General features: G+C 41.0%; 1 protein-coding gene across 4 annotated transcripts in view; it reads right to left on the reverse strand.

Moving 5' to 3' along the window:
* The window catches only part of LOC140212608 (F-actin-uncapping protein LRRC16A-like), a 345,618-nt gene extending 328,264 nt beyond the window's left edge, over positions 1–17,354 (reverse strand). For 3 of the 4 annotated variants that reach the window (XM_072283616.1, XM_072283615.1, XM_072283613.1), the window contains exons 1-2: positions 16,908–17,354; positions 16,384–16,481 (exon numbers count right to left, since the gene is read on the reverse strand). In XM_072283616.1, the coding sequence (XP_072139717.1) occupies positions 16,384–16,481; positions 16,908–16,947 (138 nt within the window). In that variant the 5' untranslated portion in view covers positions 16,948–17,354. Of the gene's footprint in view, positions 1–13,407; positions 13,501–16,383; positions 16,482–16,907 lie in introns of those variants that run through there. The other variant, XM_072283614.1, reaches the window with a different exon arrangement.
* Positions 17,355–20,187: the final 2,833 nt, after the last annotated feature.

Here is a 20,187-nt window from a genome sequence, read left to right on the forward strand (position 1 = left end):
CATAGGGTTGCCAACTGTCCCGTATTTGTCGGGACATCTCGTATATTGGGCTAAATTGGTTTGTCCCATACGGGACCGCCCTTGTCCCATATTTCCCTCACCAAGGTAGAGCATTCCTATGAAACTGTTTGTAAGCCGAAATGGCATAAAGCAAAGAAGCAATTACCATTAATTTGTATGGGAAAAATTTTTGAGCATTCCCAGACCAAATCATACCAAGTAACACATAAAACCTAAAATAATACTAACATATAGTAGAAGCAGGAATGGTATGATAAATATACAGCCTATATAAAGTAGAAATAATATATGTACAGTGTAGTTTCACTTAACAGAATCGGGAAGATTAAGTCAAAACCGATTTGTAGAGAAAAAAAAATTGGCACGTGCACGCATGCGCACACAGGTGTCCACGCAAGGCTTCATGGTCATGGTAGTCTTTCTCAGGGTAAACACTAGTGTCCTGTATTTGACTGCTACTTTTGTCCCTTATTTGCCCCCCCCCCCGCCACCCCATCAGCTGGTCCGCAAGAATATTGTCAATATTAAACCGGTCCGCTGTGCAAAAAAGGTTGGGGACCCCTGACATACAGTATATGTACTTTGATAATAAATTTACTTTGAATTTCAACAATTCGGGCCATGCCATCTTCCCGCAGCTACCATTGGGCCAGAGGTACAAAAGCTAGAAATCCGACACTACCAGGTTCAAGAACAGTTATTTCCCTTCAATCATGTGATTCTTCAACCAACCTGCACAACCAAAATCACTATAGTGTAGGAACACTATCGCCAGTTTGTACTATAATTGACTTTTTAATTCTAGTTGTATTATTTCTTGTTAACATTGCTTATAATTTGTCTTTTCATATATATTGCCTATCTTATATGTGCCGGCGATATTGCTGTAAGCAAGTTTCTCATTGCATGTTCATACATGCTTGTGCAAATGACGATAAGCATGACTGAAGACCACTGAGCATTAAGAGTCAGATGAAGAAAGACCAATTTCAGTGGAGCATAGATAGATCCAGGCAAGAAAACTGGAATTCAAAAACAGATAAGCTTTGAGATTATATAAATACAATCTAAGGAGATATATACTGTATACATGAGAGGTCTGAACTCTATTTAACAATGGTCTCTTAATTCTACCTCTGTGTTATTCTGTTGGTGGCACTTTAGTTTTTTTTTGCACTAATCCAGATTACACTATTATCTTTGACCCTTCTGCTGTGTTGTGCTTGTTGTTATACTTACTTCTACCATGTATCGTTTAGAGTAAACAGCTTCACGGAAGCAAGGAATTCCATTGCATACTGGGGTACTTCACTTACCTGAATCTGTAATCAGAGAAAAGAGGCCCCAGTACCATAGAAACTACAGCACAGAAACAGGCCCTTTGGCCCTTCTTGGCTGTGCCGAACCATTTTCTGCCTAGTCCCACTGACCTGCACACGGACCATATCCCTCCATACACCTCCCATCCATGTATCTGTCCAATTTATTCTTAAATGTTAAAAAAGAACCCGCATTTACCACCTCGTCTGGCAGCTCATTCCATACTCCCACCACTCTCTGTGTGAAGAAGCCCCCACTAATGTTCCCTTTAAACTTTTCCCCTCTCACCCTTAACCCATGTCCTCTGGTTTTTTTCTCCCCTTGCCTTAGTGGAAAAAGCCTGCTTGCATTCACTCTATCTATACCCATCATAATTTTATATACCTCTATCAAATCTCCCCTCATTCTTCTACGCTCCAGGGAATAAAGTCCCAACCTATTCAACCTTTCTCTGTAACTGAGTTTCTCAAGTCCCGGCAACAACCTTGTAAACCTTCTCTGCACTCTTTCAACCTTATTTATATCCTTCCTGTAATTTGGTGACCAAAACTGAACACATTACTCCAGATTTGGCCTCACCAATGCCTTATACAACCTCATCATAACATTCCAGCTCTTATACTCAATACTTTGATTAATAAAGGCCAACGTACCAAAAGCTCTCTTTACGACCCTATCTACCCGTGACGCCACTTTTAGGGAATTTTGTATCTGTATTCCCAGATCCCTGTGTTCCACTGCACTCCTCAGTGCCTTACCATTAACCCTGTATGTTCTACCTTGGTTTGTCCTCCCAACGTACAATACCTCACACATGTCTGCATTAAACTCCATCTGCCATTTTTCAGCCCATTTTTCCAGCTGGTCCAAGTCCCTCTGCAGGCTCTGAAAACCTTCCTCGCTGTCTACTACACCTCCAATCTTTGTATCACCAGCAAATTTGCTGATCCAATTTACCACATTATCATCCAGATTATTGATATAGATGACAAATAACAATGGACCCAGCACTGATCCCTGTGGCACACCACTAGTCACAGGCCTCCACTCGGAGAAACAATTCTCTACTACCACTCTTTAGCTTCTTCCATTGAGCCAATGTCTGATCCAATTTACCACCTCTTCATGTATACCTAGCGACTGAATTTTCCTAACTAACCTCCCATGTGGGACCTTGTCAAAGGCCTTACAGATGTTAGACTGATAACAATGGAGAATTAGACTGATTAACCATATTTGCATGGGACGGAAAAATTAAAACAACCAAAAAGTTTGAGAAAAATCTCAAGGAAGCAAAAATATTCCACATGCAAGAATACAGGAAACAGGAAGTCTAATGAGTAGGCCTATTCAGGGACTAATAAAAGAGATCCACCCAGAAACAGAGCATAGCAGAGGTATTGACTGAATACTTTGCATCAGTCTTTACCAAGGAAGAATATACAGTTGGCCTCTCAGCAAAGGGAGATACTTTTGAGACATGGCTTAACTACAAGTTGATAACAAAGAGGCAAGGAAAGGATTGGCACACTTAAGATAGGGAGCAGTTGCATTGTGTTCTGGAGAGATTAGTCCCATTGAGGCAGGGAAAGGATGGTAGGGTGAAGGAACCATGGTTGACAAAAGATGTGAAACGTGTAATCAAAACGAAGAAAGAAGCATATTTAAGATTTAGGAAGCAAGGGTCAGACAGGACTCTTAAGAGTTACAAGATAGCCAGGAAGAAGGTTAAACATGGACTTAGGAGAGCTAGAAGGGCACACGAGAAGGTCTTAGTGAATAAGATTAAAGAAAACCCAAAGACCAAGAGGATGACAAGAGAGAAGGTAGGACTAATCAGCGACGGTAGAGGAAACAGGTGCCTGGAGTGGGAGGTGGTAGGAGAGGTCCTTAATGAAATATTTTCCTTCAGTATTCACCAGTGAGAGGGATCTTGATTGAATGTGAAACAATGTAAACCAGGCTGACATGCTGGAACATGTCACTGTTAAGAAGCAGGATATGCTGAAACTTATGAAAAATATTAGGATCCATAAGCAGGCTGGAGGGTGGCAAATGTTATTTCTTTGCTCAAGAAAGTTCACAGGGATAACTCTGGAAATTATAGACCATTGCGTGATGGGCAAGTTATTGGAGACAATTTTTAGATACAGGATTTACAATCATTTAGAGAAATACTGTCTGATTAAGGATAGTCAGCATGGCTTTGTGAAGGTCAGGTCATACCTCACAAACCTGATTTTATTATTGAGGAAGTGACAAAACAAATTGATGAAGGTAGAGCAGTGGATATGGTGTATATGGATTTTAGTAAAGTGGTAGGCTCATTCAGAATGTCAGGAGGCATGGGATCTAAAGAAACTTGGCTGTGTGGATTCAGAATTGGCTTGCCATAGAAGGCAGAGGGTGTGAATTGTAGATTGGAGAGCACTGATGTACTGCACGCAGGGTAATGGGGATCATTGAAAATGAGTTTGTTTTTTTCATGAGTACATGTGATTAATTCACTAAAAATGTAATAACTATGCATGTTAACACCACTGGCAACCTTACTGGCATTTATTAACCACTAAAGTGCTAAATCATTTTATTTTATCTCAAATATATTTGATGTTATTAGTTGGTGTAGTTTTTGTAATAAACTTTTTATGTATCTTTGATACATGTCAACTGTTCAACAGCCAATCTTTGGACTACATTCAACCAGCTTTCAGGATATTTTTATTAAAAATAAACATCTGTTTGGCAGCACTTGTCCTCCCACCACTTCCATATCACCAATTCATGTCAATGGAATTACTTCACAAAAGATACTGTTAACACCCTAGGCCTCACCACAATGAATGGTGCTAACTTGTACTCTCAATCCCAGTGGGAAACCACTCAAGATTAAATTCTTACGTCTGCCAGCATTCAACAAGGATAACTCATCACTATCCATAAATTCTTGGCCAATTTGGTTCCCATCTTATCTCATTCCCAAAGCAGTTGCTTGCTTGTGGTTAATTTCTATCCCAAGGTAAAAATGTTCATCCCTGTGCCCCTAATCAGAAGCGATTTTGCCATGATGAATTTTTGCCTTAATAATCTCAACTATCAATCCACTGTCATTTTGTTCGATAAAAGTTAAGTGTGAAATGTTGTAGGATCATAGCCATACAACACAGAAACAGGCCTGTCAGCCTACCATGTCTCTGTTGACCACATTCAATATCTACTCTCAGTCTACTTGCCTTCATTAGGACCATATCCTTCTTTGGCTTCCTTATTTAGACGTTGGTCTAACTGCCTCTTTAAATGTGGTAACTGCCTCTGATTCCACCACCTCCTCTGACAGCATGTTTCAGATACCAACCATACCCTGTGTTTAAATAAAAATGTACTCCTTCAGATCCCCTTTACAACTCCTTCCTCTTTTTAAAGCTGTGCCTTCTTGTTTTTAAACCACCTTTCCCCTACCATGGGAAAAGATTCTCACCATCTACCCTTTCGTAATCGTACATGCCTCCATCAGGTCACTCATCAGCCTCCTACACTCAGGAAAAAAATAAGCCCAGCCTCCCCAGTCTCTCCCCCATAACTGAAGCTGTCCAATCCAAGCAATATCCTGGCGAGCGTCCTGTGCATTTTCTTCAGCAAACCGCATCGTTCCTGCAATGTGGTGATCAAAGCAGCACACAATATTTCAAGAACACCCTAGTGTACACTCCGGATGTTCTCCCCTCCACCCCCAAAGGTAAAGAGCCATCAATTAATTTCCACAAGAAAAACAAATCATAGGTGATGAAATAACTGATATTTTCCTTAAAGCCTGCAGTGTATCATCAATTCTACTTCTTTACTCCTTCAACATCACTCACGCATGTTTAAATCTTCAGCCATTGAGCAATTTTAATGAAAGACCACCATCATTTGAAAATAGAAATCCTATTTTTAAGATTCAGCCAATAATCATTGCAAAAAAAATTCAGCAGTAACCAGCTCAGTACAAGAAAACAATGATGTATTCTAATGATGTAACAACAAACTCATAAAAGGTTGCAATAATTATGCCACCAGAATTCATTTACATTTCATTTAATGCATTTCTTCATAAATTGTTCGACTGGCAGATAACTGTCCGCTGTCCAATCTACTGGGAATGTTGTAACCAAAATTGAATCTGACAACTGCACAACAGCAACGACTAGTAAGGCCTCCGGCTCACAGAGCTGGCAAGCCGGATTCAATCTTGATCTCCCGTGTGCGGTTCGCGGAGTTTGATGGCATCGACTCCCTGCCCGACCTCCACCTTCCTCCCACATCCCGCGCAGGTTGCTAAGGTAATAGACCGCTATATATTGCCCCTGGTGCATTGTTAGGTAGTAGAATCCGCAAAGAATTGATGAGGAATGGGGTCTTGATGGTCAGCATGGACTAAGTGGGCCATGTTGAATGACTGTATTAAAACAAAGGTTCAGTTCTCCATATCCATTAAACAGACACACACACACACACTTGCAACAAGATACCTACATCCAAATGCAGTTATACATTATCTAATAATCAATTCTCTACTGATTATTAGAACTTAATTAAGTACCTTGTTTAAGTGGTGTAGAATTATTCTCAAACATCAGGAGCATTTTATACCTCAGCCTCTGAACTAGTTTGAAAATTGAAGGTACAGTGAAACTAACACAGAGACTGTAAATGCTGGGACCTGACGCTACAAACAATCTTCTGCAGAAATCTCCCCCCCCCCCCACAACAGATTGCTTTTTGCACCAATAACCTGGCTTCCGATTGTCAAGAAATTCTGATGGCTTGCCATCTGACTCACTCACTAGACAGTAATACAAGCCGGAGCTCCAGAGAGCCGGCAACAGTCCGGTCTGTGGCCAGGGCAGCAGCACAGACGGTGGGCTTGACCACCAGGGCAAGGAATCTGGTTCAGTTTATGGTTGAAGGACCCTGCACCCTTTAAACTCACGGTGATCACGGTGAGAACATTACAGCAATGATACTATTTACTATGCTGAAGCAAAATGTTGGGCATAAGTAGGCATAGTATCAATAACATCTGCTAGGCAGCACCACCCAGTCTCAAGGTTGCAATATTACTGGAGGTTTACTGCGGTTGCACTGAATGTAACTAACAAGGGGCACCAGTAGAAACTTCAAATGGGTTCAGCCCCACAACTGTGATAAAACTAGTCACACTCAAGAGCTGTAACCAAAACGACACATGGGTAAAAGTAGACTCAATTGTAAAGACTTCATTGCCAATGTGCACATTAACAACAGTCATTTGGATGAAAAGATCAAAGGACTCTGGCATCAATTGATTTCACCTTACGGAATACCATTGATAAGGCTCACACTGTCTGACTGGCAACTGAAGATCAATCTTGGCAAGCAATTAAAGCTCCTTGACTTCATCACATCATCATACCCGAGGCCAGACATGGTCATTCTTTCAGAAACCTCGAAGCAGATGGTCATGGTAGAACTGACAGTTTCTTGGGAAAACCGGATCGAGAAGGCATTTAAGTGCAAGAAAGCCAAATACCACGAGCTGGCAGAGCAGTGCCAGTGACAGGGGTGGAGGGCCTGATGCAAACCTACAGATGTGGCGTGCATTAGTTTTGCTGGCTGCTCACTATGCAAAACCTACTCTCTTTTTGGCATTATGGGGGGGGGGGGGCGGTGGGCTGCAAAGACAAGAGGCTATCACAGATGCTGCTGAGCTAGCCTCCTGACCTGTGGACCAGTGCTGCTGGGACACAAGCCAGGGCCTGATCAGCCTGGCTGGGTCACCTGGGCAAGAGTGTCTGATGTTGAAAGACCCAAAATACCCAATAACCCCAGGTTACATCACTGATGATGTGTCCCAGCACAACCAAGGATGTATCTCAGCATTCTTTAGATCGATAGTGGTGGGGGGGGAAATAAAGCAGAGGAGTTCCACAGAAATTCAAGATTATATAACACACTCAGCTGCCAATAACCTAGCTCAGGATTTCTACTTGTCAGCTAAACTAGTGTTCTCTCACTGCAGTGCCAAATTACCAGCTCAAATTCCTACTGCAGTATCAACAAAAAAGAATAACGTGCTAGGCAAGTCCAAAGTCCAGTCCACACCCTGTCTCCAATGTGCCTTGACAGCCCGCATTAATCTCAACCTTCTAACCTTCAGTAACCGCAGTAGCTGGGTGGGTGCAGCCCATGCAGTGCAGAGAGAACTGCAAACGTATTTCACTGTGACAAAATAGGTGCAGAACTATTGAGTTAGACACTTGCATAATTAATTATGGACTGAAGGTAATAGGCTGCAACTGGAAGATATATACCACCTCTAATATTTAAGTGCTCATCAAGAGACCTGTTAGGTAAAGATGGCTATTCGCAGAACAAGTTTTTTTTACATAATCTAACAATAACTGATCTGTTTGTCATTCTGCTTCCTGGTACATATTCCTGATATATATAGATATCAAAGCCCATGTACCAAAGAAACTGGAGCTCACAAGGATATAGGTCTTGACAAGAGCCATTAGATAGACTGACATAGAAGTCAAAGTTCCACAAGACCCCCTATACAACCTTCATCCATAGCCAACTAAAAATTGCTAAATGCTCCAAGTGGAAGTAATTAGTAAATATCATAGCATATTAACATGACCTATTACTGCAATTATCAAAACTTAAATAATCTCTAGTTCCCTCTAACCCTTTTCTCCAGCGTTTTGGGAACCATCGATCTTCATTCGACAGAGTCATGAACACAAGGGACTTTGGCAAGGTTACTAAAGTGACTGTTAATTGCAAACCTGAAAATTATAATTTTCCCTTTATACTTTAAAGATTAAATAGCCTCAAGGTAACTGAGATGAGTGTCTGAGCTGTAACTGCCATTAAGTCACTGACCAGGTACATCCAACCAGAATTGTATAGATGCTGCTGGAAGACAATTTAATTCCTACCCAATTAAAATGGATGCATACTATTTTGCAAATGGCATTTTAATTAACATTCATACTGCTAGACAAAAGTAAACCACATTTTGGAAATTGTGCATAATTAACTTTGACCATAAGATTATGTTTTATAAACTGCAATGGTATGCTCACATTAAGTCTTTAGTACAGATGCAAAAAAAGCTTAAAATGCTATTCATTGAGCTGTGGTCTAGAATGGGCACAAACCTTATAGCCTGCAATGTTCTCAGACTGAATGAACTAATTATTTAATAATCACAATGGATGGTCATAATCCTCAGTGCAATCTGAACCAAACAGTTTTATAATCATGTTTTCCAAACATCAGTGTTATGGTTTAAGACTTCATGTGGGCAGAAAACCTCAGACAAAATTTAATTAACGAAACATCAAAAAGGGAATTTTTAATAAAATGTGAAATGAAAACCTGATGTTTTGCTACAATCATACTCGTGAATACAGTGAAGGAGAAAATACTGCAATTCATACATCACCAACATTTTTTATGATGCCACAATAATCCTCTGGTACATAAATTAGCATACTGCAGTAAGATTCAAATAGTTTCATTTTGTTTAGTATCATATTCAGAAGCAGAGTAAATATTTTCCTACGCTACTCTCTGCAAGGTGCAGCTCATCCAACATTCTGTTGCCTGGCAGTCTATACCTGACCACACAGTGACTGCTGCTAACCCATGTTGGATCTCTGTTCATTTTCTGATCCTCAGGGTTCTTCCAGAAGTCAGGAATGACAAGTAGTCTTAAGTCTAATGATCATTTATTTTAAGATACAGACAAACATACAAATACTAAGCAAGCTAAATTAAGAGCTGAGAACGATGGCAAGAGGTAAATGAATGGCAAAGAATGCGCAAACAGATAGAAAAGATGGCACCTCTGAAAAATCCATCATTTTTATAATTGAGATAAGAAATTCCTTAGATAGAAATGAACTAGTTAATAAGCTACATAATTAAAACAATTACATCAGATGGTAATGCACTAAAACTTAACCAATGAAAATGAGAAAGGTAAAAAACTGTTAGTTTAACTGCTATACCGCTTTCTGCCAGTTAGTAGGGACAAACCACCACATACTGTGAAAAATACATGAGTTTGTTAAAAAGTAGAAATTCTATAAAAGGTACTATTTAAAAAAACAGTGGTTTCCTACACCCATCACCTACACATAACTTTGTGGTTATAAATGGAAGGCTTGCCAGAACACTGGAACATTTGAGGCAAAGATGAATGTTTCAGTAGTATATACATTGACTTAGTGGTGGAAGCTGACAGGCAGTGTAACTGAGAGCAGAATAATAGAATGTCCCAGTGATACACATTGAGAACTAAGTGGATGGAGTTACAGACAGGAATAGCTTAGAGAGTGAAGGACAATCACGGCTTCAAACAATTTAAATAGTAGACCAGAACTCCAAATTCAGTAAGGTGGCCCTAAGAGTTTAATTTGTTTCACTTCTCTCTATCTCACTAACCTCCTGCAATCTATCACTTCATCCAATCTGTGTTCTCCTGAACTTGCATCACTCAGCCTTCATTGTTTGAGAGTAGGCAACTTGCATGCTCTTCTTCTAGAAAAGTTTTTAAATTAATGTAGTTTTAAACATGCAATATCACTATAAATCTTAGACAGGATCTTTCTTAAAAAAACATAAATGCAGAAAAGTTCATTTTGGGCTCCAGACACCGAAAGTTGACAGTTCCAAATGTGAACAAGAAGCAGATTTATCATCACTGATACTTGTCGTGAAATTTGTTGTTTTGCGGCAGTATACAGTGCAATACATACAACTGTAAGTTACAATAATATACAAAAAAAAGTGCAAAAGAACCTTTATAGGTGCAACAGCGCCTTTATTTCCTGCGGAGCATGAAGAAAGCTCACCTCTGTCCCAGGATACTGAAGGACTTTTACCGCTGTACCATTGAGAGCATACTCATCAAATGTATCTCAGTGTGGTATGGCAATTGTCCCATATTGGACCGCAAAGCGCTCCAGCGTGTGGTGAAAACTGCCCAGCGGATTATCGGCACCCAATTGCCCACCATTGAGAACATCTACCATAAATGCTGCCTGGGCAGGGTGAAAAGCATTATCAGGGATGCATCTCATCCTAACCATGGACTTTTTACTCTCCTCCCATCCAGTAGGCACTACAGGAGCCTCCGCTCCCGCACCAGCAGGCACAGGAAGAGCTTCTTCCCTGAGGCTGTGACACTGCTGAACCTCTCATCACAGCGCTAAGCAGTATTGCATCCGTATTGTAATGTCTCAGTACTTCTATATTTGTCTGCTGTAGCACTTTTCTTATTCACAGTTATTTTGTAAATAACACTATCCTTTGCATTTCTGGTCAGATGCTAAATGCATTTCATTGGCTTTGTATCTGTACTCTGCACAATGACAATAAAGTTGAATCTAACTTAAAAGAACAGCAAAATATTGAGGACCTGTTCAGAAATCTGATGGCAGAAGGGAATAATAAGGAATAATTTATTCCTTAAATATTGAGTATCATTGTCAAGCTCCAGTACCTGATTGTAATAATGAGAAGAGGGCCTGTCCTGGATGGTGAGGGTTGTTAATGATGGATGCCAGCTTCCCGAGGCACTACTTTTTTTAAGATGTCCTCGAAGGTGGTGTCCACGATGGAGCTAGCTCAGTTTACAACCCATTGCAGTTTATTGATCTTGTGCATTGGAAACTCCATACCAAGCAGAGACGCAACCAATCAGTATGATCTCCACATACTGTAGAAATTTGCTAGTCTTTGGTGACGTACCATATCTCCTCAAATTCCTAATAAAGTATAGCCACTGGCATGAATGTAGCTCTGATCAACATATCCACTGTTAATGAAATGATGGCCTGATTTACAGTATGATATTGTGAACATCAGCTCTTTGGCACTTGAGAAGAGAAATTCTGCAAATGTTATTGAAAATTTACGTTACATTAATCCAGAGCATTCCAAGCTGATGCTTACAAGTAAGAATAGATATGACTGAAATAAGCAAGATCAAGTACTTAATATTGACAAGTGAATGGATGCATATTGTGAAACAAACTATCCTTTGACAACATTAAATGGACATCAGGTTTAAACTCAGTGATTTTAATAAATAAAAGGAAAATGGGAACAAAAAAATGTGTCTGCATAATAAAGCAGGAACTGCACAAAGTAACATCATGTCAGCTCAGCAATATTTTACACAGGTTAATGCCAATCATTAATACAATAGGGCCTTTCTTTTCTCCTTAAATATTTTATTTCTAGAAAATTTTTAACCCCAAACTCTTGAGTCAGTGTTGGAATTACGTAAATCATAGCTTACAAAACATAAAATTATCTATAAAGTAAAAACAAACATGGCAGAAATAAATATCAATATAATAACCATGTGTGTCTATTTAGACCTCTAATAACAGAAAAGGCTGCCATTCAGCAATATGCTTCACCACACATTCACCACTATTTCCCCTCAGGAAACCTAAATATTTGCCCCATTTTTGTGTATAGATGTCCAACCTATCAAACTATTTGTAAGACATGCGTTCAAAAGCTGCTACTTTGGCTATTTCTGTGACACACTCCTGAAATGATGGTCCCCCCAAGTTTCTCCAGCCTCTAAGTATAATTTGCCTTCCTACCATTATACTTGTCTGGATCCAATTTTGAGAGTGTTTATCCCCAAGTAACTGAAGTGTGTCTCCCAAGACAAAAAGTCTAGGGCAGAAAGGGAGTTGAATACCTGAAACTTCACCAACATACTTATGTATCATAATCCAAAATCCTTGAATTCTGGGACAGGACCAGTGCGCATGTACTGAGTCCCCTTTATCCACCTCACTGCGCCAGCATTCAGGGGTGGTTTTCAACCCTAATCTACGTCACCTTGCGGTAGTCCAATAGAAACGGTGTAGGATCTTAAACTGAGTAAGGCACACCCTCCCACTCTTTTGTCTCAAAAGTCACACTCAGGTCTTTTACCCATGCTCTTTTAAGACCCAACAGAATTTTGTCCCCAGAGATTTGCGTTAAAGCTGAATAATAAGTTGAAGCTTCATGACCTTTACCATATGCAGCCAGTACAGTAGACAATATCGTAGCAACTTGTGGGGGTTGCTGTGTAGAACCAAAAGTTGTATGTAGCAAATGACATAGTTGAAGATAACTCCAAAATTGTGACCTAGAAATATCGTACTGTTGGATTAGTTGATTAAAAAATTTTAGACTATCGCCATTATAAAGGTCTCCCAATTTAACTATGCCTTTCACAATAGGGCCTTTTTGATGTGAGATTGATTTATTGTGTTGTCTTTTGTCTTGTATAGCCAATCATCACATCAACAATTGTGCAATAACCTACTTTGGTCTCCAGTGAGATTTTCAACTACACTCTTCCATATGATGGCAAGTGGAAATACTTACTGGAGACAAAAGAGAGACTACAGCTGGAAGAACATGCACAAGGTGTTGGAGGAACTCTAAAGGCTGCAACTATGGAGGGAAATAAACAGTCAACATTTTGGGTCAAGACTCTTCATCAGTTGTTGAGGATGACTGCCATTTCTGCCAGATGAAGCAGAAAGGTGGCAGAGGGGAACGGGTTAGGTCTGTTGACAAGAAAGAAGCAGAGTGCCTTGATGGGAGGTGGAAGCGTGGAGGGATGGGACATCCATGGTGAAAATGAGGCAGTCAGGATTAGGGAACTGGAAGTTGAAATGGTGCAGAACATGTTAAGTGTCACATATGTAGGTGGGGAGGGATTGAACCATGGAGCACAAAGAGATATGAGGATACAAGTTCAGTGAGACAGAAGTAGGCAGAACTGTGGACACCCTTCGTAAGTCCTGTTGAAGGGTCGCAGCCCAAATCACCGAATGGTCATTTTCCTCCCTAAATGCTGCCTGACCCACAGAGTTCCTCCAGAATTGTGTGTGTGTTGGCAATATTCACTCACAGTTTTTCAAGATGACCTTATATGTCATTTCTCCAACATTCACAAAGTTCTGCAAAAGAAACCTCGAGTAACCCAAACCAAACTGGAATCTCACTCACTTTCTGTTCCTGCAGCAGGTTCCTCCTTAAAACGATGGGCCACTGAAATTTCCTACAAGTAAAGGAGTGGTTGCACATCCATCTGATGAGAATAGAGTTGAAAAAAAAGAAAGCTTACAGATGAGGTGGAGGTGGCACCCAATACTTCAGGCAACCTGGCCATGGGGATCCACACTCTCTGCAGAATCGTTCGTTGAAGAGGGTATCCTCTTTACAAGGCAATCCTCATTTGTGCATGTGATCGCAGGAAACCTGCAGTATAAGGTCATACGGATGCCTGCACTGCCTTCAAGGTCACTGTCAATCACAACTGCTTCAGTCTGTCTCTGTTGATAAATACAAACTAACTCACATTACTGAATTATAAAGTCAAAAAAAGCTCAACTGTCATAGTTGGAGACTTTGAATTTTCGGTTCCTCAAAGTGTTAGAATTTTCCCACCTCAATCAGACACCTCCCCAAAACTCTGAGAAGCCTTCTTGCATTTGGAGAATGCTCCCTATGCACACATTCTTCAGCAGCAGCTTCTGCACGCAAACCGGAACCCTGCCTCTCCCTTGCTCCACCACCATACACACTGGAGCACGCAATGACTTCTTTCAACCCAGGATCTGGAAAGTTCTGGTTTTTGTTGTGATGTTGCTTTTCGAGAACTGCTTCCTGGCGTCAGAGCTGATATATGAGAAAGGCATAAGAAATTTAACTAGTAACTGCCCATTCCTGAAATGGCAGAATTATGAAGTTCAATCAGGCTGGTTTTAAATAGGTGGCAATGAATTTGGCAGTCCTTGTAAAAGTTTTCCAAAGTAGCAATGCAGAGGAGGCTGTTAACACTTCTGTAACATTAGCAAAAGAGTGCAGAATAATTTCAATAAATATTGAGCAGCCTACATAAAACACAATCCATCTTCAAAATAAGTGTGCAACCTAACGTTTGTTTGCTATAGTTGACTATTCAATAAACTGAAGTACTTTAGTCTTTTCCAAAACTTAGGCCAACATCAAGAATGGAAAGCTCACTTAAATGCAGGCTTATTATATTTGGCAAGGGTACACTTCATTTTTTTTAAATCAACCACCTGTCAGCCTTTAAATTTGATGTCATTATCAATAGGAAAACAGAAATTGACATTTTGCAAATGCTCTATAAATAAACTTCAAAAATTACAGAAAGCAACAAAATCAAGCTTTGAAAATACACAATGTATGAGGTCAGAAAGCTAGAGACAGAAAGTCAAAAACGCCAATGGTTTTCCTCAGACATTTCAATTTCAGTAGAACTACACAAATAAAATGCAAACACTTGTTCCCAAAGACTCCCAATCAAATATTCACCACAGCACTGCTAACAATTGATATTATCATGACGACAGGCAATTACATTACGCACAAAGCTGGAAAACCAAGGTGTCATTACAATTTAAAGATCTGCCACAAGCTTTGCTATCACTGGAGAGGAAGGGGCAGTCTATTAATTTCTCCTGATTAAAATCAGTTTGACTATGAAAAACCACAAGTATAATTTAGTAATTTCAAGACAATGGAATTTAAAGTTGTGTAGTTTTGTAATGAGGAGCCAGTAGTTTCAGATCATGCTCAGTAATAGCAACAGGAGTAAGCTAATGTCCCTAGGCTATAGGAAAATCAACCTGGTAAATCCAGATTCTTTAAATACAACTTTCCAATCCTACAGATATGCTCCGAGACCCATGATGATTAATTACAAAATTATTGTACAGAAAACAATTCTGATTAAGTTGTGGGCAAGAGGAAGTATAAATGGGTTATTTATACAGCCATTGCATCTTTTAAGAAGAAATCCAAGCCACACAATTAAAACAATTTAAATCATAATCACTGTTGCAAGCTATCAGAATTTTTTAAAAGCCTTGTATTTCATGTTCTAACATAATTCTGCAGCAATTAATCTCTTTCCATACTTATTTATTGCAAGTTATTAAATTCATTGAGTGAGTGCATTGGAGTCCACGTACCTTTCAGATGGTCCCTTCATAAACTAGAACTTCACAACTTCCACTCAACATTTGTCTGTTATTTCTCGTAGTTCAGGCGGCAAAGTGGCTTCGCCAGTATCAGTGCCACCTCACCGCTTCAGCAACTGAGTGTCAATTCCACACTCCAGATCTGCCTGTAACTGACTTGGCACCTCCTCCCTGTGACCATGTGAGATCGCACTGTGTGCTCTCATTCCCCCCAACCCCCATACTCCAAAGGCATATTGGGGTGATCTACAGTCATTAATTAACCTTACTAAAAATATCCCAGGCTGGGGTTACTTGGCAAATGAGAGAGAAAAGTGGGTGGGGCGGGTGTGGTTGATGGGATTACTTTGAGAACTGGCATACTTAACGGGCCAAATGCCCTCCAATGTCAGAAGGAAATAAGATCAGACAATTACTTTCGGAGTGCCCTCTAATTATTCAATATTATATTATTTTGAAAAGGGAATCCTGTGCAGAATATCTAATAGAAACCAAACATTTATAATCGACCACGCATAACCAACAAGGCAGATTATTTTAATAAGTGCATTTTGGGACACGAAATCGAGATGGCGAAACAGTTAACATCGATGATTTTAATTTAATGATAGTAAACTGAAAGGGGCTGAATGGCCGACTCCCTTTCCCATATTCCTGGAGCTTTGACAAAGCCACAAACACTCAACTCCTGTCCCGCCGCTCTCATCCTATTAGCACAGCGTAGCGTCTGTAACAACGCATGCACGTCTATCATACTAATATTTTTAAAAGCCTTTACCTCACTTTGACGATGCAATAATATTTATCACTGTGTTTTGACACAAAAACATGGGGCAAGCCGCGTTACAGCGCATGATTAGATTTGCGGCTGACTGCTCATCAGTTTACGCCGCATTTCAATTATCAACATTTCATCAGGAAGAAACATAAAACATATTCAATGGATTTTGTGATATTATTGTTGATTACTCACCAAAACTTTATTTTCCACCTTGTCGCCTTTAATTTCCAGTTTTACCTTCTTCTTCAAAAAGATTTTAACCTTCCTGCCGATAACATCCCTGACGCTTTCTGTGAAAGAGCAGCAACAAAAAGTAGCTCGTTTCAGATGTCGTAACCTTCGGTATCAGAAGTGCCTTTTGCCCGATCGCTTGCATTTCTATATAAACTGGTGTGTGCTTCTCTTATCACGTACAACAGCATATACAAGTCGCCGAAAGACACTAATGCATGACAACCCCAATCAGAACAGAGGCAGTATCAAAGTATTTTTTAAAAGGGGAAGGAGTGGGAGAGCTGAATGTGGCTGATAACACACGCACTTAAAAAGGTAATAAACAAACGTGACCCTCTAGGGCAGAACGACAGAAATTAACTTCTTTGTATAACACCCACCCCCCAAACACCAGCATATAATCGGTGCAATTGCCTTGCTTTCCCATCTACGCTCCCGTTCCCTCCTCTGTAAGACCTGGGAGGCAAATCCCTTCTCCTTACCGAGCAGCTCTTTCGGAACCTCGGAAACGTCTTCGGTCATGATTTCGGGGAGGGACGCAGTGCCGGTGTGCGAGGTTGCCCGATTATTGCAGGGGTCGCGGCGAGCGCTCAGCTGGTTACATTCTCGCCCCCGTCCGATGTTGCAATCTCCTCGCGTTCCACGATGTACGTTTCTCCCCTCGGCTCGCAGCGCCTCGGCTTCTTCCTCCTCTCCCGTCCGCTCTCCGGCAAGTCCACCCCCAGCCCTCCCCCCCAACACACACAACAACCTCTCAATCCTTGGCTCGCATCTTTCCGCCCCACCATCCACACCGGTCACAGGCGGAAGGACGAGACGCCAGCGTACTTCCACCGCCTCCGCGGTTGAACGAGATCGGGTAGCGGCCGGAAATCCCCGGCTCCCTCAAACACACACACTCACTGATACAAAGAGGCGTCTCCTCGGTGGGGCCACCGTCAGCCGCAAATCACTGCATCTGCGGGAACCCGCCTACCGCAGAAAGGTTACACCGCCACCTGCTGCAACGGAACTCCTGTTACAGCACAAAACGAGACATCCATCATTGTTAGCAGTCGGACACTCGGTGGACGCTCATACCGGTCAGTCCGGTTTTAGTTTCACCTGAAATTGCAATGTTTTGCTTCAAAATGCTGAGCATATAACAATGTCGAACACTCTGGGAGATCTTCCTCTTCCAGTGGAGGGGTTGTTTTGTCTCTGGTGTAGGAAACAGAAAGTAACAGGTAATGCTTGAGCAAGTGTCTTCCAGCACTTTGAGGAATATTACAAATTATTTTTGCCTGCATGAAAATTACAGGTAAGGTCAAAACTAACATAGCATTACCACTGCTCCAAAGGATTAGTTTTATAATCGACACGGGAGAAAGGGTATAGGGAGAAGAAAATGTACTTGATAACACTTTTATTCAATATAAAAGGTCTTTGACAGAAAGGGATAATTTGACTGGAAAGGGACATTTGCAGGAAGGACAGCAGAGCAGCAACGGCTGAAGTTTCTGCGAAAAATGGGGGAAATGCAAGACAGATATATTCCAAATAAAAAGGAATTTTCAAAGGGAAGAAACACACTATGGTGGCTGACAAGTGAAGTCAGAGCCAAATTAAAAGCAAAAGAGAGGGCATACAAGGAAGGCAGAGCTAGTGGGAAGATAGAGGATTTGGGAGCTTTTAAAAATTTGCAGAAGGAAACTAAGAAGGTCGTTCGGAAGGAAAAGATGAATTATGAGAGGAAGCTGTTGACTAATATTAAAGAAGATACTAAAAGCTTTTTTAAATATATAAAGGGTAAAAGAGTCGAGGGTAGATATAGGACCAATACAAAATAACACTGGAGCTACTGTAATGAGAGATGCAGAGATGGCAGAAGAACTGAATGCATATTTTGCATCAGTCTTCACAGTGGAAGACATATACAGCATACGGGACATACAAGTGTGTCAGGGAACTGAAGTATGTGCAGTGAAAATTACGACTGAGAAGGTGCTCAGGAAGCTTAACGTTCCGAGGGTGATTAAATCTCCTGGACCTGATGGAATGCACCCTTGGGTTCTGAAGGAAGTAGCTGGAGAGATTGTGGAGGCACTAACAATAATCTTTCAAGAATCAATAGATTCTGGCATTGTACCAAATGACTGCAAAATTGCAAATGTTACTCTTGCTATTTAAGAAGGGTGGGAGGCAGCAGAAAGGAAACTATAGACCTGTTAGCCTGACATCAGTGGTTGGGAAGTTGTTGGAATCAATTGTTGAGGATGAAACTACGGAGTACCTGGAGGCACATGACAAGATAGGCCAAAGCTAGCATGGTTTCCTGAAAGGAAAAACCTGCCTGACAAACCTACTTAAATTCTTTGAGGAAATTACAAGCAGAGTAGACAAAGGAGATGCAGTAGACATGGTTTACTTGGATTTTCAGAAGGCCTTTGACAAGGTGCTGCAGGTGACGCTGCTGAGCAAGATAAGAGCCCATGGAATTACAGAGGAGTTATTAGCATGGGTAGAGCATTGGCTGGTCGGCAGAAAACAGAGACTGGGAATAAAAGGACCCTTTTCTAGCTGGCTGCTGGTTACCAGTGGAGTTCCACAGGGACCAGTGTTTGGACCGCTGATTTTTACGATGTATGTCAATACATACAGCATTATTACAGGATTACAGCAGGACCTTCAATCCTGAAGTCACGCCCTCTTGTTACAGCATTAATGGATTTGTGGCTAAATTTGCCAATGATATAAAGATAGGTGGAGGAGTGGGTAGTGTTGGGGAAACAAAGAGCCAGTAGAGAGACTTAGATTAGGGGAATGGGCAAGGAAGTGGCAAATGAAATACGATGTTGGAAAGTGTATGGTCATGCACTTCGGTGGAAGAAATAAATGGGCAAACTATTATTTAGATGGGGAGAGAATTCAAAATGCAGAGATGGAAAGGGATTTGGGAGTCCTTGTGCAAGATACCCTAAAGGTTAACCTCCAGGTTGAGTAGGTTGTGAAGAATGCGAATGCAATGTTGACATTCATTTCTAGAGGCATAGAATATAAGAGCATGTGATGTTGAGGCTCTATAAGGCACTTGTGAGACCACAGTCGGAGTATTGTGTGCATTTTTGGGCTCCTTATTTTAGAAAGGATATACTGACATTGGAGAGGGTTCAGAAGAGATTCAGGAGAATAATTCCAGGAATGAAAGGATATGAGGAACGCCTGGCAGCTCTTGGGCTGTATTTCCTGGAGTTCAGGAGAATGATGGGGGTTCTGATAGAAACATTCTGAAAGTTAAAAGGCCTGAACAGATTTGATATGGCAAAGTTACTTCCCGTAGTAGGGAAGTCTAGGACAAGAGGGCGTGACTTCAGGATTGAAGGACATCCATTTAGAGCTGAGATGCGGAGAAATTACTTCAGTCAGAGGGTGGTAAATCTGTGGAATTTGTTGCCACGACTGGCTGTGGAGGCCAAGTCATTGGGTATATTTAAGGCAGAGATAGATAGGTTCTTGATTAGCCAGGGCATCAAAGGGTATGGAGTGAAAGCAGGGGAGTGGGGATAACTGGAAGAATTGGATCAGCCCATGATTGAATGGCGGAGAAAACTTGATGGGCTGAATGGCCTCCTTCTGTTCCTATATCTTATGGTCCTATGGTCTTATAATGCAAAGTGTAGTGAAGAGTCTATTCACTTTCTGATGATGTCAAATGTCAATGTCAGGTGACCTAACACTAAGAGTGAGAGATAGGCGGATCATGTGATGAAATATCCAGCAGTA

This window comes from Mobula birostris, chromosome 19 (assembly GCF_030028105.1).
Source record: "Mobula birostris isolate sMobBir1 chromosome 19, sMobBir1.hap1, whole genome shotgun sequence".
Lineage (NCBI taxonomy): Eukaryota > Metazoa > Chordata > Chondrichthyes > Myliobatiformes > Myliobatidae > Mobula > Mobula birostris.